Raw genomic sequence first — 26006 nt, 5'->3', positions numbered from 1 at the left:
GGTCTACTGATTTGTGTCGTCACGTTCGTTGTACCAGCACAAAGAGGAAGAGGCGCAAGTAGAGGTTCCTCCCTCGGGATCCTCGGATATACCCAGTTCGAGACAGGTCTTAAAAGTCCACGATGCGCCTCAATTCCGATGAGGAGAGAGGAGGGTATAGGCTGGTAGCAGATGAGCATCCAGACGATCCAATTGACGAGTCAACCCAAACCAATGTCTTGCATATGGACGATCTCTCCGATGACAGCTCTCCGCCTACCCCGCGATTCTTGCAAGACCAGGCATCATACCGATACCTGAAATGGGTGCCGACTCCTGTAAGACGTTTGAGCAAGTCAATAACAAAATGGGCCAAAGGACCGGATCCGCCGCATATACATACCATTGAACCAATATTACCAATTGTACAAGAATTTCCGATTCGATTGCTAGACCACTATGTACCGAAGAGAAGACATAGAATAGCCCTTCTGATCGCTTTCTACTTTATCTGGATCCTCACATTCGCGGTTGTCATGAAGCAGAGTACCATTGCTACAGAGATTGAAGGCTGGGGAGCTCCAGGAAATATAGGTTGCGGAAACACGTACTGGGTGCCAGGAAATAGGTGCGGATTGAATGGCAATGACTGCCGACCTTTCAACGGAAGCGGCTTTGCATTTAGATGTCCTGCAAACTGTGCTAATGTGATGGTGTTGAATCCCCGGGCGGTTGGTGCTCAGGAGATCAACTACCGACCCATGGTCATAGGAGGACCCTCGAAGGATGACGCGACACCAATATACCGAAGCGACTCTTTCATCTGCGGCTCAGCTATCCATGCTGGGATCATTGATAATGCAAAAGGCGGCTGTGGGGTTGTATCTTTGGTCGGCAAGCACCGCGATTATCAGAGTTCAAAGAAGCATGGCATTACAAGCATTGGATTCGATTCAGAGTTCCCGTCCTCCTTCACTTTCCACTCCGGGACGACATGCGAAGCTAAAGATCCCCGATGGCCATTACTTTTTGTGTCTTTAACGTTTACTATCTTGCTGTCATTATTTACCACATCGCCTGGCCTGTTCTTCTTCAGCATATTCACCGGAGTATTTTTCCACGTTGGTCTAGCATCGGATCCGCCTGGACATGCCACAGTCACCGACCTAATTTCAAATCTGCTTGGGAAATATTTACCGGCCGCCTTTTGTGCCTTTGTCATCTACCAATATATGGGTGTCCGAAGAGCACTCTCTGGACTCACCGCGCAGATAGAGAAGACGATTCTTTGGCTTGGAGGCTGCTGGTTTGGAGCCCTTTCCAACTACACATTGGATTGGATCCCTATACAACGTCTTAATGCCCACGATCTTAATCAACAGCCCGGCGCGAAACTGGCCCTCGCTCTTATCGTCTCATTAATTGTTCTAATAGTGATCAAGCAAGTATTCTTCTTTCGTAGAGAAGGACGTCTCATTCGCTACCTTGGTCTCTATGGAACTTTCATAGGTGCGATACTGCTCTCACTACTCCTGCCAGGTCTAAGTCTGCGCATTCATCATTACATTCTTGGCTTATTGCTTCTACCCGGGACAAGCATGCAGACACGACCTGCCCTCCTCTATCAGGGCCTTCTTGTGGGCCTTTTTATCAATGGTATCGCTCGCTGGGGTTTCGACTCTGTGCTCCAGACACCAGCGGCTCTTCAAGGCGACGCTCAGCACAACTCTAAGCTTCCGGTTATTCCAGCACCTAACATCACACTTGGAGTTTCGATATCCACGATATCGTTCTCTTGGCTTGCGCCGCCTGAGCCTTTCGACGGGATATCCGTGTTGGTGAACGACGTGGAGCGCTTCAGAGGCTACACGGATGAAGGGTTCTCAAGCGACAAGAACTTTGTCTGGGGTCGACCAGGTTTGAAAACTGGAGACAGTGACAGGAACGATTACTTTCGTTTTGGGTACATGCAGGGCTCGAGCAGTTGGGATTATACGAAGGCAGGTACTTGGAATAAGGATGGGGAGTGGGTGCCAATGAAAAAGGGCCCAAGTAAAATTAAAAGTCGTGAACTGAACGGAGAGGTCCTCGGGGTAAACTGATAGGGACACTTCCAATTCATGACGAGAATAAGGTGGAAATGGAGATCACTTCTTGGTTGTGTATATAGATGATTGGATACCCAGATGCGAGGATGTGTAATGAGACTCTCTTCAAAGATCGCTTAAAACAGGCTGTCTGTCGGACCGTGAACAAAACAAAGTCTTGCAAAGCCTCCTAATTTCGGTATACATAGACCTGATAACTCATAGACCCTTTTCCAATACTGAGAAGTTACGAACGTAGTCAAGACACCGAGACTGTTATATGCCCTCCTCGAAATGCTCATGAAGAGGTATTAATTATGCGCACACATCAGTAATGTTGAGCATGGAATGGCGAGACTATCGTGCCACATATCTAATTCATTTGGCTTCCCGTCTTCCACAGAATCATATCAGATCTCAAGCTCTCGATATCTTTTAGAGAAGTTATGGAGTAGAGAACGCTTTTGTAGGTTCGAACTACAATACGAGTCGACTCGAACTCCATGCTATGCGAGACGGAATCATGGATCCGTTCAACCTGTTTATGGAAGCTGACATGGCCCATCTATTTCAAGCTCGACCTCTGAGCTTCGGATTTCTCCATGACGATTTAAGATTTTTGACTAGCATTCGTTTACGAGGTTAAGCTCATGATAAGCCCTAAGTTATCCGCATGCCGCATTTGGCAAGGATCCTGCATGCGTAGGCACGCCGGCGTTATCAACCATCAAATCAAATGATAACTTTTCTCGCGACGCAGTTGCACCAGCGTGCCCGAGCTGTATCGACTAGGATACAGGTGGCCTGGAAGATAAGGCGAGATCACTGGCAATGTTGAGGTGCAGTGGTGTATTGTCCTACAGAAGCGGGGGATGTTGGGGGTACATCTCATAAATTGACGTGATACCCTCATTGCTTTAACACTGGACAATCTATAAAATCCTTCTTGTATTCAAAGTTCTGTTTCTTCTCGGCCGGTAGTTTCTATTTGTTATCAACTCATAATGCCTTCTCAAACAGATCGTGTCGTCAACGAACGTAGTCTCCATGTTACCTCTATCTTTCAGAGGACAGGAGAACACGCTGTCCTCGACCATGTGGCAGATAGCGATGAAAAGGTCTTGACGGCACTTGGGTATAAGCAGGAATTCAAACGGGATTTCTCTATTTGGTCCTCGTTCTCCGTGTCTTTTTCGATCCTGGGGCTTTTGCCATCGGTTGCATCAACATTGGGATACAACCTTGCCTATAGCGGTCCAGCAGGCGCAGTATGGGGATGGGTTGTGGCAGCCGTTCTGATTCAATTTGTCGCCTTGGCTATGGCAGAACTTTGCTCTTCTATGCCAACTGCAGGAGGACTGTATTATGCAAGTGCTGTCCTTGCTCCTGAAGGGTGGGGACCTCTGCTCTCTTGGGTTAGTTACCTCCTTTCTCACCATACATGTGAAGTTGTTGTTAACAGTCACTCAGATCACAGGCTGGTCCAACTTCGTTGGACTATGCACAGGACCATGTTCTGTCAATTTCGCGCTCTCAGCGATGATTCTGACAGCAGTCCAAATCGGCAACCCAAACTACATTATGGAAACCTTCCACGTATATCTGCTCATGGTAGGCTCATGGTCTTCGAAGGTTTTCTTACAATGAACTCTACCAAATTTATTGGCCAGCTCAACAAAATCGGAACGATCGTCAACCTCGTGGTCCTCGTCATTTTCATCGTTTGGATGCCTGCGGGCTCGATCAACAGACCGAAGACTAACCCCAATAATATTGTCTGGACGTCTGATGGCATTGTCAATGGCACAGAGTGGCCGACTGGATTTGCGTTCTTGATGGGCTTCCTTTCTGTGATCTGGACGATGTCTGGATATGATGCGCCATTCCACCTCTCAGAAGAATGCTCGAACGCGAACATAGCCAGCCCACGTGCAATTGTCATGACTGCTCAAATGGGCCTCTACTTTGGTTGGGCTATCATTCTCGTTATTGCATACACGGTGAAGGATGTACAGGATGTAGTTGCTGGACAATATGGCCAGCCAATGGGAAGTCTATGTCTACAGGTTCTAGGACCAAAGGCTGGCTTAGCGATGTTCTCTCTGAACATCTTCGCCCAGTTCTTTGTTGGACAAGGGTGAGACTCTCTCTCAAGTTTAGTATCACCTGCTGAAAGAATGTAGTATCACGGTCGCCTCATCAAGAGTCGTGTACGCATATTCCCGCGACGGCGCTCTTCCAGGATCTCGCTGGCTCAAGAAGGTCAACAGCCACACCAAAACACCAGTCAATGCTGTTTGGTTCGTTATTGCGATTGGATGCGTACTTGGGACACTCATGTTTGCAAGTCCTGTAGCGATTGGTGCCGTATTCTCCATTGGCGCAATCGCTCAATACACTACATTTATTATTCCCATTGGCTTGAAGCTCTTTGTTGTGGGAGACAAGTTCCGGCCAGGTTAGCGAGAATAAATCCATCGATCTCAATGTGATGATTGAAGATGCTAATTTCATGCACAGGTCCTTGGCATTTAGGTCGTTATTCGAAGCCTATCGGTGCCGTCGCCTGCTGCTGGGTTGCACTTATCATTCCAGTTCTGTGTTTCCCTTCGGTTCGCGGCCATGATCTCACGAAATTGACAATGAATTACACCTGCTTGATTTATGGTGGAACAATGTCTTTAGCGCTGCTCTGGTATGCGATCGATGCCAGGAAATGGTTCAAGGGTCCAAAGATTAATGTCGAGCACATGATGAATGTGAATACGCCGGAGGATCGGAGTGATAGTGTGGAGCAGATTCCAGAAAAGAATGGTGAAAAGATATGAGGGAGCCGATTTGGTCAGGCTGGCATGGTCAGTAGAGTACAGAATGGACCAGCGGTCACATGAGACACAATTTTTCGAGACCGAGACCAAGACCTACCCTGAGCCCATTACATCCTGAGATTGAGAGCAGGAGGCACAAGACTCTTTCAGGCGTTCGATATTGACAAAGCACTCCTGCGATAGAAGAAGCTATCTATGCGAAAGAAATATACATCAAAAGAGTACAATGCAAGGCCAGGAGACATTGGAGTGGTAGAAGCTTGCAAAAATAGCATCTCTCATTGAATCCTCTGTAGCAAGATATAATATAATTTCTCAATGCCTCATATCGAATCTGTAAGCTTCAGGGTGTTGAAGATCATGTGAGAAGTAGAACTATTCCAGCATTTGAATGGCGCTGACGGCTCTACCATTAGTTGAGTGTCTACGAAAGACCTCCATTACGTCTCACATGCCTGTTGTCTTTGCATCTGAGACGGGGAATTCCGAGGAGCTAGATTAGAATTGATGTAGATTCAATTTCCCCCTTGTTGTATCTTTATACTCTTGACACTTCACGATTCATCAAAATTGATAAGTCTGCTGGCTACCGAGAACATGTCATTATCTTCAAATCATGTTTATTGATAGGACTCTTATTGTTTCCTACCACAGTTGTTTCTCATAGCTTGACATCACAAGATTCTATAAAGTTGGTGACAAAAGTGGGCCTGCCAATTTGAATGTCTAATGTTGCTCTCCCAGATCCCGTGAGGAAAGCTCGAATCGATTGACTACGATAAAGATTTCGCCATTCGTTTCTTCGGCATCGGAGAGCTTGGGCTGGCTGCTGGCATTTTAGATTTGACTTGTGATACTTTGAAGCTCTCTTTCGTTCAATGACTACGTCATGACTGTATCCTCCATATAATTCTGTACATCGCTCATATGCTAAGATTTTGTTTGTTTGTTGCTGTTCGTCGCTTAGACCATTCCTTAAGCGAGAGTCGCACCTGAGTTCGAATGATCTCCTAACAAGTTTAATTCGTTGTCCGAACTGATCTGTACTTACTCGTAGCTGGTCACCCCCAAATTACTGGTTTAAATGCCAGTGTGTGTTTCTGTGTATATTCGCGACTCAGGGTGAGTCAAATCGCTGCGTTCCCCAGTGTCAGCTCGGCCACGCGTATTAGTCGGGCATCGGCGCTCGTGAAAGTCGGTTCCTTATGATCAGGGGTACAGCCACCTACGACACTAGCATTGTTTCTTTGAGAAGATCTTTACATTTCTTACAGTATGGATGATCAAATGATTGGCTTAAGGGATTCACAGCCGCAAATTCAAAGGATCATGTCATTAAAGAGGGAGCGCCAAGATAAGCAGAGCTGGGGCAACTGCAGCAGTGCCTTACGAGGCGATTACGAGCAAACCAACAACCGAAAGCTTCACGAGACGACTCCTAGACCTGAGTCTACTGAGACACAGACAGAATTTTTCCGAGGTGATGTATTAAATGGGGTGCTGTCCGCTCCTAAATTCTCTCTGTCATGCAATTCCGTCTGCTGCTTTTCTTCATACCCATTTCCAATGTGGTTTTCGCACCTCGAATATCAACGAATAATCGCTCAAACCTTACCATCATTTCAGCTTTTGATAAATAGATCACTTGAACATACTCGGATTGTGACTCTCTTTGAGACTCTGACTCTACGCCATGTCACCTACCTTCTTTCCTAATGGAACTTGGACTGGTGCATACCCGAACGGGACAGCCATCAACCCCGATGACTGTACACTGGACTTATGTCCTCTCTCCGAGGCCCACTTCACCTATGTTCCAGTAAGTCTTCCCTATTGATTCAAGGCTTTATCTCATGGAAACCTATAGACGCTCTATGGGAACGCCGCGCTTGCTGGAATTTTCGGAATATACGCAGGTTTTCATCTTGTTATTGGTATTCGCTTTAAAACCTGGGGTTATATGACTGTGAGAAATTCTCTTTTGAGTATTTTACGTTACTGATCATCTAGGGTATGGTGGGTGGTCTATTGCTTGAAGTTTTGGGATACGCCAACCGGATCAGGATGCATTACAATCCCTTCCCAAAAATGCCCTTCGTTCTGTAAGTGCTATACACTGAGTCCACCTCAGAATTTTGTCCTAAGCATAAACTAATGAACTTGAATCACATAGGCAACTCGTTGGTCTGACCATCGGCCCCGCTTTCCTCAGTGCAGCCATATACCTTTGTCTTGGCCGAATCATTGTTGTGTACGGTCAACACATCTCCAGGCTCAAGCCTCGATCATACACAACAATATTCATGTCCTGTGACCTTGTCAGCCTCATTTTGCAGTCTGCGGGTGGAGCGATGGCAAGTATTGCGGACACACAGAAGGATACAGATACGGGAGTGAATGTGATGATTGCAGGCCTCATTGCACAAGTCCTGAGTTTGACTGTTTTTGCACTACTCTGTGCAGACTTTGCTGTCAAATCAAGGATGATGTGGAACGATCGAGACCCTCGATACTTCGACCTACGTCAGACTAGGTTTTGGAAAGCGTTCTTAGCAGGTTCGTAGCCGCTGTTCCTATCGCAGACTTGGAATGATGCTGACATTGTTTGATCATAGGGCTCTGCGTTGCCACTGTCGCAATTTATATAAGATCAGTCTTTCGAGTTGCTGAACTCTGGGGAGGTTTTGACAGCTCTCTTGCCAATAACGAGCCTATGTTCATGGCACTGGAAGGAGGAATGCTTCTCGTTGCAACAACATGCCAGACCATTTTCCATCCACACTTCGCCTTTCGGGGTCATTGGCATAACGCTAATTTTGCCATGGGAAAAAGTAAAGCTGGAATATATTCGAGGCCCATCGAAGATGACATTGAGTTGATGAGCGGGAGAGATTGAGCTTTGGCTGATGTTTCTTTGAGGGTGTAGAAGTTGTTGCTTTGTGATGTGGACTCGTCTGAGAGTTTTTGATAAACGGGGATCTGAATTTCTTCGGATGAGTCTTCTCTCGCTCATTTTGCTTGCAATCAGCCAGCCATGACCGGCATAATCAGTAAAAGTAATCTTGTAACCTTCTTTTGCTTGGAATCACCAAATAATCAGACGCTCGATTGATAATGCTCTCTGACGCTACGCTACTGTTCTTGAAGTTGCTTTGAGCTTGCCCAGTCCTCCTTTAAAGTATAATTCCAAGATCTGAATGACCAGCATAAGACCTAAACAGGCTGCCTCAGTTACCCTTGTTCATCGCTGTAGACCATTTCGACAAACGTGTTGAGCTTCAAGGGAGAAGTTACCCTTTAGCCTGATTGCAACGTATCTTTGATAGCGTCTTTGAGCCAACGCCCCTTTTCCCTCATTCTTATTGATAGTTTTTTCTTCGGTCCAAGTTTCCTTCGTGTGGTAGCTTCGACATAAGTGACTTTCTTGAATGTCCATGTCGAAGGGTCCCGGAAACGTATAGCCCAAGGAACTCCGTCCGGATCAATGCCCTCTAATAGATGAGAGATTTAAGAATTTTACAATCGTAGTGGCACTTGTCAGTGGACTTACCGCGTTGCAATCTCCCTCTATGTTCAATCCATTGTGTTCTAATGATCTGGATCCTCCTTTCCGTTGAATCGGCGATAAGTTGCCATGTCAAATCCTTCGATTTGCTAACGTTGCATTCTTTCATCAGATAATCGAGATCTTTTCTTTTTCGAATAGCATCTTTTGGACTTTTCGTTGGCTCCACGAACCTCACGCCAGGATCGCGACAAATTATGCCTCGCCCCAAAACAAAGATCAGTTCCTCCACCCCAAAATAATTCAATCTTCTTATCTGCCCCCAGACAGAAATGTCATTTTCGAAGTTTTCGAAAGTCAACGATCTCCGATTGTACTGAAAGGCCATCCTAGGCAGCTTTGGTCTCGACCGTCGCGATCTCTTTACTTGTTCCACGAGAGTTTGGAGAGGATCAACACGGCGACCGAGACTCAGACTCATCAAGAATACAACATTATCTGTTTGTCTTATGACTTCGCGGCGCCCGTGTCCTGTACTTAGTTGTGCTTCACGCTCTAGTGTTTCCTGCCGAGACTCAGAGGAGACGTGACTGAATAAATAGGCAATGGTTGTTTGCACAAAAGTCCAGTACGGGTCCCTTAAGAACCGCCCAAGATTGCGGACAACAAGGTAACCTAATATGCGTGGTGATGACGCCAAATTCCAGACCAATAGACGTAGTTCTGGAGGAAATCTCTGGAATTGACGGAACACGCGGCTCCCTTGTTCATCCAATGACGTGCTTTCGGTCGCAGTAGCTGCGTCTTCTGCTGCTGGAGAAGTAGGCGGTACAGATTTCTTTCCGATTGGAAATCGTTCTAGTACTCGATTAGAAACAAATGTGTTGAAACGCTTCCATAATGTGCGTTTTTTGTCTTGTCCAGTCTGTGGACCAGACAGAATGTCTTCCTCCAGCTGCGCCGCATTTGATTCTTGAGCCATGGTCGAAAACTGATTGATTTGAATGTTTGGACTTGGCGTCTCAGGTCTTTGTAAGTGATCTCGTTTCAGGGAAGGATGGGCGTAGGTCTGGGGCTTGGTTCTTCTATCTTTGTTCCTGGGTAGGAGAGTGTAGTGATAGCGACACTGCAAGGTTTCGGAACCAACTGCTAGGTAGCCAACGAATTAACGAATCGTTGGTTGTATTGGGAGTTGGAGTTGGCATCCGTGCTGTTAGGATGCGGGAAGATGTTCGTGAGATGAGTAGCTGGGAGACGGCAGGGACCACAATCGAATGATGGTAAGGAGTATATTTCTATTGCAGGTGTTTCCCCATCCGATCCGAGTCGCCTTCTATGGTTGCGAGAACTCTTAATCGTGGCCTGTGTTGATTAGGTGTGAATGCGCTGGGGGCTGTGCCTTGTCACTTGGGCAATCTTGAGAAGCGAGTGTGTAAAGAAGCTGGGTGGTTGTAGTGAAGATGAAGAAATGAATATCTGAACCATGTATATATGGCTGGTGAGAAAGTGACACCTGCAATTAGACTATGTCGATGGGTTAAAAGCGAAGTTTCCCAAGAGGACTGGGATATTATTGGTGGATGTTTGGGAAGGACCAGCCCACTAGTGTGCTTTCCTTGATAGACCCTGGACAGACACTTGCTAAGCTGTGTCTCTCATAGATTAACGCAACCATCAAAGCGCATGATATTTATTGTTACACTTCCAAATTGCATTAGAGTAGTTCGGAATTGGATTTGACACTGAAAAGTAGTAGTAAAATTTCCCAAAGCCTACTCGTCGTAGGTTACTTCTGGGAGAAATGAAAGGTCTTCGAAAGGAATTTCCAGTCATATGCATGTAGCCACCTACAGCCTGGGTAGCTACTTATAGTTGAAGATCTTTCAATTAAATGCTAGTTTTCAACTATTGTATTACTCAAGCAGTGAAAGTAGAACATTTCAAGTTTGACTTGAACGAACCAAGAATGAGTGAGGTCTCAATACCACACTATTAACAATCTAAACGAAGAAGCAAAGTCAACAACAGCACACGACAACTTTACTACGAATATCGTGATGTAGGGTCATTTCAGATATATGTGCCTATACATCCATTCGTTGTAAATAGTCCTTATTTCGGGCCTGAATCTCAATCGTATGTACAATAGGTAGTGGAGATCTAGATTCCCAAACCCCAAAAATTCCCCAATACTCGCTGATGATATGAAATGATCAATCCCCGCCCAGTCTTGCCTAAAATGGCGTATACGATGCCCAACTTAATACTCTTACACTATGCGTCTATATGATAATTGCTCCTCTGTCCAGACTGCCCTAACCAAGTCCAAATATACGTGGCAACTCCCATCCACCAGTCCCCCATGCACCATCCATCCACTCATTCCTTAGGCCCGAGCAGTTACCTCTCGATAGATGATCTTGGTCACCAACCACTTTGGATCAGCCTCATACAGCTCCTTTGCATAATCCACTCGCAGAAGATCATACTTCTCCATATCCTCCCAGGTCACCTTCTCCTCCGCCTTCATCTTCAATTCATCCTTGATTTTCCTCAAAATATCCATCTCTAAGACCACTTCTGCATCCTTGACTGGAGTAGTATGGCCAATATTCACCTCCTTCACACGACATCCAGTTTCATCACCAACCACGAAAATCACCTCTTTTGTACCAAAGATCTTCAACGTGTCGAGATTCTTCAAGATCTTCCAAGCCCATACCAATGAAACAGGGTCGCCATTTGGTATGCATCGCGATCCTTGGCATATTCGCAGGGGGGTAGCAGTTGTCAATCAGCTCCGACAACATCTGCCAAAGTCCAAACTCACAATTATAGTCCTTCTCCAACAACAGGACGGTGTCTACAGCAGGAGATGCGAGAATACTCGGCCTCACAATCCAGTCCATATACGTGACCAGAGGACGCTCCAGCCTTTTTGCTTTTTCCCGCGCTTCCTTGTTGACGAATCGGATCAGGGGAGGCCGCTTCGTGGACTGGTAATACTCCCAACCTGTCAAATCCAGTCTGTTCTCTTCCAAACTGTTGATGACTCCGACAACTTCTGGTTGCCACAAAAGCGAAATCCCATACCATCAGACGCAACTCCGCGGGGAGCTTAGGGAAGTGCGTGAGCTTTTCGACAGGGTGGATGCGCTCGACTGACTTTGTGCCATCAAAAGAACGGAGGACTGCCTGCACCCTAGAAGTTCACATACAATCGGACTGATGACTTCGATGTCAACATCAGTATTCGGCGATTCCACGTAAGATGGAATAAAGAAACCCGAATTTGATGAAGATGATGACGATGATCTGGGGGTCTCAGCCATGTCGACTGCCGGGGAGGAAGAAGAAGCATTGAGGGCCGACAGTGAGCGTACGATGTAGTTGAGCTTCCAGAAGAGAGTGCTCGACGGGGCGAAATGGATCAGAAGGGTCGAGGGCTGAGAGAAAGGCACGCAGATCGAATTAGCAGCTGCTTATTACGACAAATGAGGATATGTAGGAGGATGATTCAAGCTCGACGCAGCAGCGGCTGCTATCAATGCGGCCGGTGATGGAGAAGAGTTTGAGCTCAAGGAAGTTGAAGGAAGTAGACGTTGCTCAATGAAAGAAGGTAAAGAATCTTTTCTAGATTCTTGAAGTCAGTGTTATGATTATGTTTGTATTTGATGTTCAAAAATGTATTCTTTGAAGTCATAGACTAGTTTACAAACGAAATGCTAGGCGTCAAGTTGAGCTGACTCGACTCGCCGATGACGTGAATGATTCACAGAATCGACCTTGAATTTGCCCAAATAAGACAAAAGGCCAGTCTTTCAGGCGGTGTTGCTGGTCTTCCAGGTAGCAGACAGCATGAAATTCAAATTTACGGTTCAAGATAAGGCACCACGCGACTTCAAAACACCACACCATGAAGTGTTTGCAAGCAAACAAACAACTCAGCGGAAAATGAAAAGACGCGTAACATGCAGAACACGAGGTGCATATATCGGTTGACTTACAACACCTTATCTATAATACTTTGTTATTAGTTCCATCTTGCAAATATGCACAGTTAGCGAAAAAAAAAAAAAAAAAAAAAAAAAAAAAACGCCAACAAAGAACGGACGCTATATTTTGTTATTCTTGGTTGGCCCCCCTTTTTCATCGCCAGACTACTTACCTTAAGCGAGAAGCACACAAACAAACATGGATCGCCTGGGCACAATGACCGTGACACCGACACCGACACCGGAAGATCGGTTAAGCGATAACAACAATCAGGAAAAACCGACAAAGAAAATTGTTCACCAAGAGAGAGTTTACAAAGAAGGGGGGGTTTACGCAGTGAACTGAGATGACTGAACTTTGCTATCAGGATTGGTGATTGTAAGTTGGCTACTGACTTGGATATGTTAAAGGATCAGTCGCTTACGCTTTGAAGTTTGGAAGAAGGGAGAGTGAGGTGCAGAGCGATATTCGATTATTTGTAAAACTCAAGGTGCGTGGATTTTCAAAGCCATGCCATGTGACTGGTATCAACCCCATTCGCCCCTTATCAGCACTATCTCTGATGAAGCAAATCCAATCTGATATAAAATCTTCCGATCCGTACTCTGTTACCATCTCCATAACACATACAAGTGAGCTCCTCATGGCTTCCACCTGAATCCAGGATGTCTCCAATCCAAATCCTGGATCTGCTTCACCGTCAACCCCTCCAGTGCACTATCGGTATCCTTCTTCGCCCTCCTCTTATTATCGGCATACATCCAAAACAGCAGAGCAATCGAGCAAAGCAAAATGGTACTCGAAGTCGCAAGATTCAATCCATTTCCAATATGGTAATTCGGTCCATCAAACGGCAAGAAACTCCATGTTGAGATCAGCCCTCCAATATTTCCAAACATGACGTTCGTAGCGATGGCCGACGAGCGCGCCGTGTCGGAGACGACATTAGCAGCAACTTGGGCGTTGCAGAGCGCGCCGAAGGAGTATGCTCCAGAGGCGATGATGAATGTAGCACCGTAGCGGGTTTGCCCATCTTTCGTGGCGAGGAACATGATGTAGCCGATCATCATCAATGGCGCGGAGATGATGAAGAATATATTACGCTTATCGAAGCGCCACGAGAGGAAGGGGAAGAGCACCGTGAAGAATGCACCGACAATGTAAGGTGGTACAGTGTGCAGTTGCAGGGAGACAAGGCTGTTCTTTGGGTAAATAGTCTTGACAATCGTGGGAGCGAAGAAAGCAAGACCCTGGACGGTAATGTTATCGAGGAGGAAAATGAAGGATGTGGCCAGAGTGACAGGCGAGAAGATACCACGGAGCATCTTAGGCTTGTCCATCTTATCAAGAACCTCGGTGGTTCCAACACGCTCAGATTTAACGCGAGCAATAGCCAGATCCTTTTCCTCCTGCGTGAGCCAGTTGGCGCTAGCTGGACGATCGGTCAAGGTGAAGAAGGAAATCAAGGAGAGGCCGCAGGTGATTATGCCTTCGATGGCAAAGATCATGCGCCATGAGTGCAGGCTTCCGAAACTATCCATCCTGAGGATGCCTGAGGCAAGTAACCCTCCGAATGCACCAGCGATCGGAGCCATAACTATGTACAGAGAGAGGCGGAAAGCCAGTTCGCTGCGTCTGTACCATCTGGAGAGATAGTACGCAATTCCGGGCATCATGCCGGCCTCGAAAACACCGAGAAGGAAGCGAACAGCGCAGATTTGGTGGAAATTGTGGACGAAAGCGGTACAGATGGAGCAAATACCGAACAGTAGTGAGATTATCGGGATGAACCATCCAGGACCGATCCATTTGCAGGCCATGTTGGAGGGGATCTCAAAGATGATGTATGAGATATAGAAGACGGAAAGAACCGCATTGTAGTCGTATTTCACCAGACCGAGTTCCTTTTCAAGACCGGCAAGTTTGGCATTACCTGGAATTGTGAGCAATGAGGCTAGTGGTCAAGGCGGAGGGACACACCGATATTGGCTCTGTCGATGAAGCAAAAGAGGTAGAGCAGAGCAACTGTTGGAACGATGTACAAATCGATTTTCATGCGAAGCTTAGCTTCGGCTTGGGGATCGAATGTAATCAAAGAAACTCCATGTCTTTACTTGTTTAGCTGTGCCCGCGCATTCCGAGTCGGGAGGTTTACCTGTCTGTCGCAACATGTCCCCTCTCCGCGGCGGTGTGTGCACTCTCATCATGCATGACCTCCGACCTCCCATCAACAGGGCTATCGGATGGAGGTGTCTGATTGATACCTTTCTCGTAATCCTGATCGAACGCCATATTGCTGATGTGACTGTTGATATTCGACAGTCGCAAAGAATAGGAAGATTAAATGTCGCGCAAGTGACTCCTTTGCGATGAAAATAGTAGTAGTAGAGTGAGCTGCAGCCAAGGAAAGAGGCGAACGACCTTCTTCTTGTGGGTAGCGGTGCGGTGCTGTGCGGTGCTGTGCTGTGCAGCAGTTGCAGTTGAGATAAGCTTAGTCGAGGGTTGTGTGACGATAAGCTGGGCGGGCGTAGCGAACCACTGAATGAACAGTTACAGTCGCACAAGAGGAGTACACGACAGATACAGATGCAGATACAGATACAGATATCCGTACAGATACTTTCTCGCTGATCCTGAGAAGCTGACAAGAGGAGGCAGGGCAGGGCCAGTCTATATATCACTCCCCCTGCCCTGCGGTCCCGAAACTTGTTCCGTCATTTAGTAGCTCTAGCTCTCAATTATTGGGGGACCAGACCCATCCAGCTCCAGCTCCAGCTCCAGCTCTTTTCACCAAAGAAAGTCGCGGGGGGGGGGGGGGGGGGGGGGGGGGGGGGGTGGGGGGGGGCGGGGAAACGTGCAGTGAAAAAGTTACACAGGGATAGAAGTGGATTGTATGGAAATCCCCCATCCCATGTTCATCCAATCACCATCGCATGGAGGCAACAGACAAGTGGAAGCGAAGGACGGGCTCTTCTTGGCTACCACCCGCTCCCAGTCATGGCCCGAGGTATCCCTTCGAGTCTGACAGCTGCCATTGGGCGACGATCCACCAAGATGTAGTTGACTCCGACACCCCGTGCTAGACCACATTCTCGACTGGGGGCCAGGTTGGAACTTGGTGGGCAGGAGGGCAGGAGGGCTAAAGGAGTGGTGGTGTGGAGATTTCCGAGTCGATGATTGTTACTATCTGGGGTTCTGGGCTTGGCTGGTGGAAAGCGCGTCGCTTACCTGTGTCATGGACTTGTGGCTTGAGGATAATGCGGGGGATGGGGTACGGGACCGCAGGACGGCTCTTTGAGGCTTGCAGAGGGCATGTCGAGAGCTTTGTATTGGTGGACCTGGCTGGGTACGCAAGCCAGTGTCGGCTCTCGAGATGCTTAGCTGGCCGATGCTGGCATTCTAGGATGGCAGTAGTTTGCTTGTTGGAAAGACGCCCTCTTGAACTCTTGATTGTCCCGTCCCAGACTCTTGGGATCGATCAACTAGAGGATGGGCAGGGCAGGGCAGGGCAGGGCAGGGCAGGGCAGGGCAGGGCAGTGCTTTGTTTTGTTTTGTTGGGACGTGCTAAAGATTTGGTCAGGGGAGGAGATTTGGGGGTTCGTGATATCGGATGCTGCACTACTGAAGCCATCGGAAGAGGTACCACTGATCTCGGAAGTGGGCCAGGTCTGATAAATGTCTCATCACGAGCTGCTATCATTATTACTGCCGACAGGCGGAGAGGAACTTTGACAGCCTGACATGCTTCTGCGACAGAGCATTTGGCCTCGAAACTCAATTCTGTGATAAGCTCCAGCACTATGAACCCAAATACTTCTCGTGTGCAGAGCACTCATGACTTCAGAAGACTACTCACTAGATGCTGAGGGTTCATGCGTCTTCAACTAGGTAGGTTCACTAACTGGTATCACTTAGTTCAGTTGAGGCTCGAATAATGCACCGCCAGGCACGACACAGCTCTCCCACGTACTGTCTGGGCTTGCTTGGACCTCACGAGTCATGTATGCTAGACACTTAAAGCATAGGGCCGAAAGGACCAGAACGACCCACACCCCCGGCGAGAGAGAGAGCATAAAAACCAAATACTGGCGGAACGTTTCCGTCATTCGACTCTTGATACTCAGTAGAAAATCAAAGTACAAGGCTTAATACTCATCAGGATCCAGCATCCTCTCTTCAATCTCCTCGGTTCTCGGAGAAGAATTCAACCCAAAAAGTGTAGCAGAAATGGGACGTCTGCTCCGAGGTATTTCAACTACTCTCGTACTCTTCTTATAGCCAATTGTATGATATGGAGACCCAGTATTATGCGGACCTTGCATCCTATCACGCATGGCGCCCCAAGTGAGAAGAACCCAAGTCTTCCATTTGGTCATGGCCAATTCATTATCGAAATCCTCCGAGGGATCACGCACCCAGATATTGGTGCAGAGGTCGTCGACATTCCGGCATGCGGCGAGCAACTTGCCCTTCTCTCTCTTCTTTCCCTTCTCATCCAACATTCCCTCGTACCGCTCTCGTAATTCCAATTTACCGTGTCGAAGACGGGGAATAGCTTCAGCAAGATGCACGACCTGCCATCTGTAATGCTTCTTCGGCCCCTCTCCATCACCGCCTCCAAATGTAAAGTCCATATGCCATCTCGAAGGAACAGAAGATATTGGCTTGAGATAATCGCAGTACTGCCGTTGAATCGTTGTCACATTCTCGTTGTCTTTATCCATAAAGTTCATGAAAGGGTTTCCAACGGCAAAATGCATACCCGAACTGCTATGCCACATCGCTCCAAGAACAGGAGTATCGGAATGGTTCCCAAGATGCAGCGTGAATCTATGATCCGGATCCAATCTTGTGTATCCTCCTACATCGTGGTAATAATATACCGGCTCCTCCGGATTGCTTGTCTCGCAGAGGTAGTGGTGTGTCATAGCATAATCTGTCTGCGTTTTGGAGTAGACATATTGAGTGAAGTGCCTGCGACTCACTTCTCCCGGAGTTGTGTGCCTCACTTTACCCGGGACGAAAGGATGTAGTCCTTGATATTGAGTCTCTGACTTGCCTTTTGGAGGCTTTACACTTGGCGGAGGAGAATGTGCTACAGCAAACGTTCCGTTGGGCGTGACCACCGTGATATTATTGCAAAACTCGGGCTCGCTTGGAGGCGAAACTCCGCCACTCTCATCAGGCGCTATGCTGTCGATTGGGTCCAGAAACGGATTTGCCACTGGGCGCTCTTTGATGTCGCTACCGCCATCAGTTCTAGACCCTAACGATTGGCGATGGCGCCGAGAGCTGGTGTGACTGGATTCGGAGAACTGGACCTTTCGTCTAGCTGCTCGGTCGTTTCGTATGACTTCGAGATCCCAAGGTTTCGGTCCCGAATTCTTATGTACCTCTGATCCCAATGATTCGGGAATGACAATAGTTGGACGTTCTGAGAATGTACGCCTCTGCATTTGCTGACGTTGTTCATTCACTTGCTCCGTTCTGCTACTCGCCATTGTAAAACTTAGGATGAAATCAGTCTTGAAGAACTTTCCCCTGATAGGGAACAGTCCTACTCATCGATGTGATAAAAAAAATGTGGTGTAGAACATGCAGTGGTTCTGAAGTTAGGCTACGAGGTCGAAGGCGGAATTTGTAAAGAAAACAAGTCACCATTCCAAAATGATTATTCTGACCTACGAACGAGTTGGTCAGAGGGCAGGAACGGCTTTGTCCTGCAAATGTCGCCATGATCGGTCTTCTGAGGGAAGTTACGTTCGACAGATTGGAAATACTCGAAATAAGATACCTTACTCGGATTCTTTCGAAGTTTGGTACCATACGACAGAAAAATACTGCTTGATAATAACAAAAAACGTTCGCTCATTTAAAGTGGACCATCCAAGACCGGTGCTCAATACCCTTTGTTAATACATGTATCCAACCAGTTCTCATGGATTGTGCTCCCCGCTAAAATGCATATCAAAATACCCCTATATATACCCTGCTCTTTCTCAAATAATTACTGTACACCGTCGAATCATCGAACGCTGCAATCACTTCCTTAACATGTACGATAAGTCTGGCAATCCCTTCACAACTTTTTGCACCATTCGATCCTGCTCCAGCTCTTCGCGCGATTTATGGTCTCTTCGAGGAGAAGATGGGAGCGGAGTGTTGAACTTGACACTTTTTGGCCCTGTCGCCGTTGACATGAGTATTGGTACGAGTTTTGGTGCAGAAGCAGGCGTGGTCTCAAAGAATGAAAAGTCCGCTGATGCCCATGGATCTGAAGTCGACACAGCTGCAGGACTTTCGATGCTGTTCCTAGGAGGAGAAAAGAAATCCACATTAGAGACGATGGAGGGGTTCATTAAAGCAGGGGCTGAAGGTTGTGGAACTAGAATCTCATCAAAACTGTTTGTCGGCCGGTGATTTGTTGCTTGCGGGCCGTCGATCCTCCCACTCAAAATCCCTCCTTGCGGGAAATCACCAACGGTTTCTCCACGGCTTTGAGATTGCTTGTGGTGCAACCCTTTCAACGCTGGAAGGGAAGGCAGATTTGGGGTGGCTGGTGTTGACACCATTTCGCCCCAATCATCATCATCTATCACAGCATTTGACGTTGAAAGGGCCGGAGGCGATACATTCTTCTGAGTGTGTGGAGCTTCTGACTCAACGCTAGTAGCAGCCAGGATGTTGGTTACATGTGAAGCAGAGTTGAGATTTTGAGGGGGATATGTGAAGCTGGCGTTGGGAGATCTTGACTTCTGACGAGGGGAAGCCGTATTGATATGCGGTATCGAACCAGAAAGTACGCCCGAAGTCCTTGTTCCAGAGGATGTTGAAGTGGTACTTGGCGGCTGTGCAGCTCCAGAGGTCGAGTTCCATCCAAAAGTCGCGACTGATGCAACCGGAGTATTTTTCATGTCAAAATGCATCGGCATAGACGCAGCTTTGACCGAGCTCTTTCTGCGCGGTTTGCTAGAAGGAGACCTTGTTTTCGACGTCGAGCGCTCTCGAACCAACCCTTTCGGCCATTCTCGAGGGACCTCAGGAAGTGCCTCCACGGAATTGTTAGCATTTGTCATTTTCTTGCCATGCTTCACGAATACATCTGAAAGAGGGACTGCCGGTGATTTCGGATCATTCCATCCAAAGACAGTACTCCCTTTACTGCCACCCCCTAGAACCACACGGCCACTGATTCGATCTTCCTCAATCCATCGCGAAACGATCTTCAGAGTATCGTCTCGGATTGTAGATGGTTTCCAACCCACACGGACGTAATTTTCATCATTGCCGCCGTTGTGTTTTCGCATAGTCCCATATCTTGAGATTCTGTACCAAGTCTTCCTCTGCTCAGTAGATGAGAATGAGTCAAAGGGAATGGAGTCAGGTATGAAAATAGCCCCCGAAGTGGAATCTGGAGTATCACTAGGATATAGTCCATCCAACTGGGAGGGATCGATATTGAAAACAACGACCCCGTAGTCTTTCGTCAAGGCGTTTTCCAAAGATGGAGATCGTTGATGCCGGGACGTCTCCTTGACGGAGGTTTGGGTCAAAGACTGCTCCGAACGTCGACTTTCTTCTACCTCTGGTACATCATCGTCTGATTGACCTTCTTCAAAATCTCCAAAATCATCGTCCTCCTCGGAATCTTCCTGCATATTTGTACCCTGCGCACTTGTGGCCCGGACTATAATTGGCTCAAAATCCTCTTTCTTCGCGAGTGTATCAAAATGTTGCACCAGTTCTTGGACTTTGGTTGACACTTTCCGTGGAATTTGGGGACGATTGGGCTTTGGCTCTTCATCAAATGAAGTCCTTGGTGACTCCTGCGGGAGCTCATCGTGGTGACTACGCTCTGAAGGTGACGACGATGGCCTTGATACTGGATCACTTTCTTGACTCTCTGAGCCAGGGTTTCCCTCTGAAGTCTTCTCCTTAGAATCCTTGAGATCGTGATCTTTGGTTTCGCTGGCTTCGCCAGGGATATCTCCTCCAGTTGTGACACTTTCTACATTGTCAGACTCCAGGTCAGGCATTGTTTCGATTGAGGACTGTATCGTCGGTGTTTCTGGGCCGCCAGCCGACTCGTTTTCCAGTAGTGTAACATTGATTCTTGCTTCTTCGTCGTGGGCTTCTGGGGCCTCCTTAACTTCCACATTGTGCTCTTCTGGAATCTCTTGTGCCCACGGATCTAACGAAGGTTGTCGCATAAGCTCCGGACTTCTTGGAAATGGATCTGGAGCTAGACTCGGAGACTTATCACTGTCCGTAGGATGATGAAAATCCCATTCAGTAGATAGCGCATTGTAATGTCCAGTCTTCATATCCCCAGTACGTGCGGAATGGGGATCCCAGCTATCATCTGCTCCATCAAGTGCCAAGTTCTGCCCAGAGTCCCCCGGGAGAGTAGCCCAATCCCCAAATCCATCATTATCATTGTTGTCACCCCATGGGGAGGTTATCCTGTCATCGAGTCCCAACTTTGGCGCTCGGACGGGGGTTGTAGGTCGAGGAGTACCCTCCGTATCTGCCTTGGTCTTAACGGAATCCGATAATTGTGCTTCGTCTGCCCATGGTGAAGAGCCCCAGGGATCGTCCATAGCTATAGGCGCGAGCAGAAGCTCTCATATTGATGTGTAGTGCAGAGAAGAATAAATCGTCGCCATGGTCGCCGACGATGAACGCCAATGTGTTTGGGTATGATGTTCAGCCGTGCTACATAAGCTGCCAGGGGCTTCGGAACGGGGTTTTGTTTGACCGACCCCATTCTCTTTGGTTCCTGTATGGATTGATAATCGATAAGACAAGGAATAATAAAGTGCGACATCGCAATGCTTTTGCAATGAAACAAATACACGATAAACCCGACTGAAAGGCTTCAGAGTACTACCAAGATGTCTCTCAGCAAAGTTAAACACATTGTATTGGTGCGATTTTCTACCCTCATGGCTGAATTATACTAATTGTGAAGGTCCTATCTGGCAAAGGTGGCGTAGGAAAGTCCTCAATCACAACACAACTCGCTCTCTCCCTCTCGCTCGCAGGTCATTCTGTTGGCATCCTCGATATTGACCTTACTGGACCCTCAATTCCCCGTCTCTTCGGCATCGAGTCCGCCAAAGTTACACAAGCACCGGGAGGATGGATACCTGTTCCCGTTCACCCCGCCAACCCCGCAGCAGGTATAGGCTCACTCTCTTGTATGAGTTTGGGCTTCTTGCTTCGAGAGAGAGGAGACGCAGTAGTATGGCGAGGACCTAAGAAAACTGCCATGGTACGGCAATTCTTGTCAGACGTGCTCTGGGGAGAAATCGACTATCTTCTGATTGATACCCCTCCTGGAACATCAGACGAACACATCTCGCTGGCGGAAACACTGATGAAAAACGCACTTCCGGGGCAAGTTGCAGGGGCAGTAGTTGTAACAACACCCCAAGCTGTGGCGACGGCGGACGTCAAGAAGGAATTAAACTTCTGCACAAAAACCGGAATTAATGTCATCGGGGTTGTGGAGAACATGAGTGGATTTGTATGTCCGAATTGCTCAGAATGCACAAACGTCTTCAGCGCTGGAGGAGGGAAAGTTATGGCGCAAGAGTTCGGAGTCAGATTCCTGGCAAGCGTGCCTATCGATCCTCAATTTGTCATGTTGGTTGAGACTGGACGGACACCGTTGTATCCTGTGGGAACTGAGGTCAACGGCCAGAATATCGGCACCAGCAAGAAGGGACAAGACACATCATATGTTAAGGAGCCTGGAATATTAATTGAGAAGTATAAGATCTGCTCGTTATATTCGATTTTTGAGCAAGTCACAAAAGATGTGACAGCAGCTGTGGAACAGAGGGCAATGGAAAGAACTTCTGCTTGAGCTTAGATTTCTAGGGCCAGTTCTTGGTTTCGGGATCTTTGCCCTCTGAAAATGCCAACAGAATCGCCTTACCCTCCGCGCATGACGAGAACTTCGAAGAAGAAGCGGTACGCAGTTCTCCAGGTCTCAGCCAAGGACAGGCATAAGCGGACCACCTCCCAGGATGAACGATATCTGGCAAAGAACGGAGGAGAAGCAAATGCAGACCTGGTGTGTCTGCCAATGATATGGTGAGTGAAGAGACCCATATGGGTCTGCACCTCTAAGCTGGCGCAATCTACTCGAGATACGTTCCGCAACTTCCATAATCTCGAAGGATACCAACCAATATTGATGGCTCAAATACAAGTCCGCAAAAAGTTCTTTATTTTCATGTTCATGTGCTCCCTTTGCATTGGCTCTTGCGCAGACCATATTCTTGGAGGAGAAGAGTTCGTGGGTCTCATAAGGCTGCTAGTGCGAGCACTGTACCAGATATTTCCCTTCCTAATCTACACTACAGTCTTGCGATTTTGGCTTGAGTTTCTTTTCATTGCCGGCAAGTGGAGCCTGTTAGGGGTCCAGACCTTCCCTCAGGCAGACGCTACCACTATTTCAGTGCCCATTTGCATTCACCTTTTCAAACCAAACGTTTCTCGTCATCGATACTTATTTACAAGCTCTGTCTCTCCAGGATAAAATTCCAGGTCGAGTACCATAATACGGTGACCTTGGCATGTGAATTGAGTCCGAGGAGGTTCACCACAAACCTGCTAGCGTTTGCCAGCTCTTGACTTGGATCCTTATTTTCTCTCGGTAGCCCATGATTTAGAAGCTACGTTAGACTGGTGATCTAAGGCCTACGTCACTCTTATATGGGTCCAAGTATACAATGAGCGTGAAGCTTAACGTCACACATAGCTATATCTCCCCGTTCCCCTCTCATCATCTTGATCATTGTCTTTCTCATTTGCATTTGTCATTACGAGACGACCTCAAAAGTTCAGACCTGTCAACATGGCTAACATGCCATCAGAAGCTAACATGCCATCAGAACCCGAGAAATATGGCGTCGCTCGTACCGATACGGCTCCTGATTTCAAGCAGAATGTTATCGCAGTTCAACAAGAGAACTTATCCTTTTGGACACGGATGGGCTGCACACTCGAGTCTTTCAAGAAGCGCACGTCGGTGCCAGGTCAGAATGCCCTCAATCAGACCATGAAACCTCGCCATCTGCATATGATTGCTATTGGAGGTTCCATCGGTGCTGGATTCTTCGTCGGATCAGGCTCTGCCTTGTATCGGGGAGTACGTTGGTCTATCCCGAGTCCCTCGGGCTGAGCTGCAAGAGAGCCACCTGCACATCACGACTGACAGTCTATCAGGGCCCTGGAACTCTCCTTGTTGATTTCTTGATCATGGGTTTTATGATCTTCAATGTTGGTGAGTACTTGGCCGTAAATAGCATGACGCAATATCATCACTAACAGGCTCCACAGTTTACGCTCTTGGGGAACTTGCCGTCATGTACCCAGTATCAGGTGGTTTTTACACATACTCGACACGTTTCATCGACCCTTCGTGGGGCTTTGCTATGGGGTGGAATTATGTTTTCCAGTGGGCAATTGTACTTCCGTTGGAGCTTGTCGTTGCATCGGTCACGACCCAGTACTGGAATAAGGACATTGATCCAGCTGTCTGGATTGCAATCTTCCTCGCGGCAATTATCACAATCAACGTTTTCGGTGTTCTAGGTTATGCTGAGGAGGAGTTCTGGTCCAGTATCCTGAAATTGGGTGCTATTGTTGCGTTCATGATCATCGCCCTAGTTCTCGGCAAGTCAAGACCGAGTCACTGGATGGGCCCAAATGTCAACTAACATCTCAAATAGTACTCGGTGGCGGACCATCGGGATACAAGTACGATGGCTACTGGGGGGCCAGACTTTGGCATGACCCCGGAGCCTTCAAGAACGGTTTCAAAGGAGTCTGCTCTGTTTTTGTGACTGCAGCGTTTGCCTTTTCAGGCACAGAACTCGTCGGCTTAGCAGCAGCTGAGGCCAGAAATCCCGCTACTGCGCTTCCGGGAGCGATTAAACAGGTGTTCTGGCGCATCACATGCTTCTATGTCATTGGTTTGCTCTTCATCGGGCTGCTTGTGAGGTAATAATCCGTTCCATTTCAAAAAGTTCCGCGGCTGATGAACCCCAGCTGTACCGATGAAAGACTTCTCGGATCTGGGGCCGTCATCGATGTGAATGCAAGCCCATTTGTTATCGTCGGTGAAGACGGAGGTCTCCATGGCTATAACCACTTCATGAATGCGATTATTCTCATATCCGTCATCTCAATCGGCAATTCTGGTGTTTATGGAGGCTCCCGAACGCTCTGCGCACTTTCCGAACAAGGTTACGCACCGAAGTGCTTCTCCTACATTGATAAGTCTGGACGCCCTCTCTTTGCCACTATTCTTATCTTGGCTTGTGGGGCCCTAGGCTTTATCAATGCAGCAGCAAGCGGTCCGATTATCTTCGAATGGCTTCTTGCCCTATCCGGACTTGCTGCCCTGTTCACCTGGGGTTCTATCTGTGTAGCACACATCAGATTTAGAGCTGCGTGGAAGTATCATGGCCATACATTGGATGAGATCCCATTTAAAGCAGCTTTTGGTGTGTGGGGATCATGGTGCGGACTAATTCTCATCATTCTCGTGCTTGCAGCTCAAGTAAGTACCGCTCAGGCCATAGTTCAAGGATCATACTTATGTTAACTAGTTCTACACGGCGCTTTATCCGCTCGGCAACAATGGCCAACTAGGTTCTGCTGAGGACTGGTTCAAAGCCATGCTTGCTCTCCCAGTGGTTCTCGGCTTCTGGGCTGTCGGATACCTCTGGAAGCGAACTGGATGGTTGACATTGGACAAGATTGATGTTGACACAGGACGAAGGGAAGTCAATTGGGACGTGATCATTGAGACGAGACAAAGGGTTGCTGGGTATCCAGCTTGGAGACGAGTCTTGCACGCTCTATTTTAGAGTACGAGTATCTAGGGATGAGAATACAAGTGTTGGAGGGAGTAATTGGTCAGGAAGAAATACTGCTACTCCATCTGAAATCAATGATTGGATTACATGATATGATGTGTGTCGTAGGAACATGTTATACCGTACGTCTGGCATGAAGGGTACAGGGCTGATCATCGAATTTCAAGTATATCGCCATATAGGTCCATGAACAAAACACGGATTACTTCTCAAAAGAATATGCGCTTTTCAACAATTGAGAGTTAATGAAAAGTAAAAATCATATTTTTTTGAAGTTTGTGATTCACACCATTACGTTTCGACCCACCAGCCCAATGACCCTGGTCCTGCACTCCACTCAAGTCACTCATTTACAGTGCAAAGTTTTCTCTACAATAGTTACCCAAATAAGCCAAAGTGAGCACAATCTCATGACAGGTGGTGTGGTGGTACGTTCCTCCTCACCTCCGATTCATACAATCAAATCAATTAACAGTCCTTCCAGTAATGGTAGCACGTGACGTTGTGGTATTCCTCTCGAAGGAATTTCATGCTGACCCGTTTCAATCTGGGTTCGATTCCCAGCACCGCCAGATAACAACACGTAATGTGTGTCTGGATTGAAAGTTAAGATGGTTAAATTCCATCAAACTTGTCACTCCCTTTTTGCCGTTTTTGAAAGGTACTTTGCCCGAGAGTTAAAGAGTGGATTTGTGGGCGTTAGGTTTTCTCGCTT

General features: G+C 47.5%; 10 protein-coding genes across 10 annotated transcripts; 5 read left to right on the top strand and 5 right to left on the bottom strand.

Annotated features, from left to right (window-relative positions):
* Positions 1–122: 122 nt before the first annotated feature.
* ONS95_012181 (uncharacterized protein) lies at positions 123–2081 on the top strand (the record flags this gene model as incomplete). The annotated part of the gene is made up of 1 exon (XM_058505796.1): positions 123–2081. One exon carries the CDS (start codon positions 123–125, stop codon positions 2079–2081), a length of 1959 nt encoding a protein of 652 aa, XP_058358319.1.
* Positions 2082–2255: 174 nt separating this feature from the next.
* ONS95_012180 (uncharacterized protein) lies at positions 2256–5190 on the top strand. The gene is made up of 4 exons (XM_058505795.1): positions 2256–3481; positions 3537–4203; positions 4250–4524; positions 4587–5190. Exons 2-4 carry the CDS (start codon positions 3566–3568, stop codon positions 4892–4894), a joined length of 1221 nt encoding a protein of 406 aa, XP_058358318.1. The 5' UTR covers positions 2256–3481; positions 3537–3565; the 3' UTR covers positions 4895–5190.
* A 989-nt stretch (positions 5191–6179) lies between these two features.
* ONS95_012179 (uncharacterized protein) lies at positions 6180–8001 on the top strand. Its single transcript, XM_058505794.1, has 5 exons — positions 6180–6713; positions 6762–6860; positions 6905–6996; positions 7068–7450; positions 7510–8001. The coding sequence occupies exons 1-5, from the start codon at positions 6588–6590 to the stop codon at positions 7788–7790; spliced, it is 981 nt and encodes a 326-aa protein (XP_058358317.1). The 5' UTR covers positions 6180–6587; the 3' UTR covers positions 7791–8001.
* A 190-nt stretch (positions 8002–8191) lies between these two features.
* ONS95_012178 (uncharacterized protein) lies at positions 8192–9381 on the bottom strand (the record flags this gene model as incomplete). Its single annotated transcript, XM_058505793.1, has 2 exons — positions 8192–8385; positions 8445–9381. The coding sequence occupies 2 exons, from the start codon at positions 9379–9381 to the stop codon at positions 8192–8194; spliced, it is 1131 nt and encodes a 376-aa protein (XP_058358316.1).
* A 1404-nt stretch (positions 9382–10785) lies between these two features.
* ONS95_012177 (uncharacterized protein) lies at positions 10786–11731 on the bottom strand (the record flags this gene model as incomplete). The annotated part of the gene is made up of 3 exons (XM_058505792.1): positions 10786–11159; positions 11318–11564; positions 11618–11731. The coding sequence occupies 3 exons, from the start codon at positions 11729–11731 to the stop codon at positions 10786–10788; spliced, it is 735 nt and encodes a 244-aa protein (XP_058358315.1).
* An 824-nt stretch (positions 11732–12555) lies between these two features.
* ONS95_012176 (uncharacterized protein) lies at positions 12556–15205 on the bottom strand. Its single transcript, XM_058505791.1, has 3 exons — positions 14551–15205; positions 14376–14503; positions 12556–14328 (listed from the first exon to the last, which is right to left on the bottom strand). Exons 1-3 carry the CDS (start codon positions 14685–14687, stop codon positions 13037–13039), a joined length of 1557 nt encoding a protein of 518 aa, XP_058358314.1. The 5' UTR covers positions 14688–15205; the 3' UTR covers positions 12556–13036.
* A 1335-nt stretch (positions 15206–16540) lies between these two features.
* ONS95_012175 (uncharacterized protein) lies at positions 16541–17896 on the bottom strand (the record flags this gene model as incomplete). The annotated part of the gene is made up of 1 exon (XM_058505790.1): positions 16541–17896. One exon carries the CDS (start codon positions 17894–17896, stop codon positions 16541–16543), a length of 1356 nt encoding a protein of 451 aa, XP_058358313.1.
* Positions 17897–18436: 540 nt separating this feature from the next.
* On the bottom strand, positions 18437–20995 carry ONS95_012174 (uncharacterized protein; the record flags this gene model as incomplete). The annotated part of the gene is made up of 1 exon (XM_058505789.1): positions 18437–20995. The coding sequence occupies one exon, from the start codon at positions 20993–20995 to the stop codon at positions 18437–18439; it is 2559 nt and encodes an 852-aa protein (XP_058358312.1).
* A 294-nt stretch (positions 20996–21289) lies between these two features.
* Positions 21290–22266, top strand: CFD1_2 (cytosolic Fe-S cluster assembly factor cfd1; the record flags this gene model as incomplete). The annotated part of the gene is made up of 2 exons (XM_058505788.1): positions 21290–21322; positions 21367–22266. 2 exons carry the CDS (start codon positions 21290–21292, stop codon positions 22264–22266), a joined length of 933 nt encoding a protein of 310 aa, XP_058358311.1.
* A 996-nt stretch (positions 22267–23262) lies between these two features.
* Positions 23263–25282, top strand: INDA1_2 (Amino-acid permease inda1; the record flags this gene model as incomplete). Its single annotated transcript, XM_058505787.1, has 6 exons — positions 23263–23556; positions 23634–23691; positions 23748–24083; positions 24140–24410; positions 24459–24972; positions 25022–25282. 6 exons carry the CDS (start codon positions 23263–23265, stop codon positions 25280–25282), a joined length of 1734 nt encoding a protein of 577 aa, XP_058358310.1.
* Positions 25283–26006: the final 724 nt, after the last annotated feature.

Source organism: Cadophora gregata, assembly GCF_030347475.1.
Source record: "Cadophora gregata isolate MNR1 chromosome Unknown scaffold_6, whole genome shotgun sequence".
NCBI lineage: Eukaryota > Fungi > Ascomycota > Leotiomycetes > Helotiales > Ploettnerulaceae > Cadophora > Cadophora gregata.
Note: the sequence above shows the minus strand (reverse complement) of the source record. Positions and strands in the feature narration are given on the sequence as shown.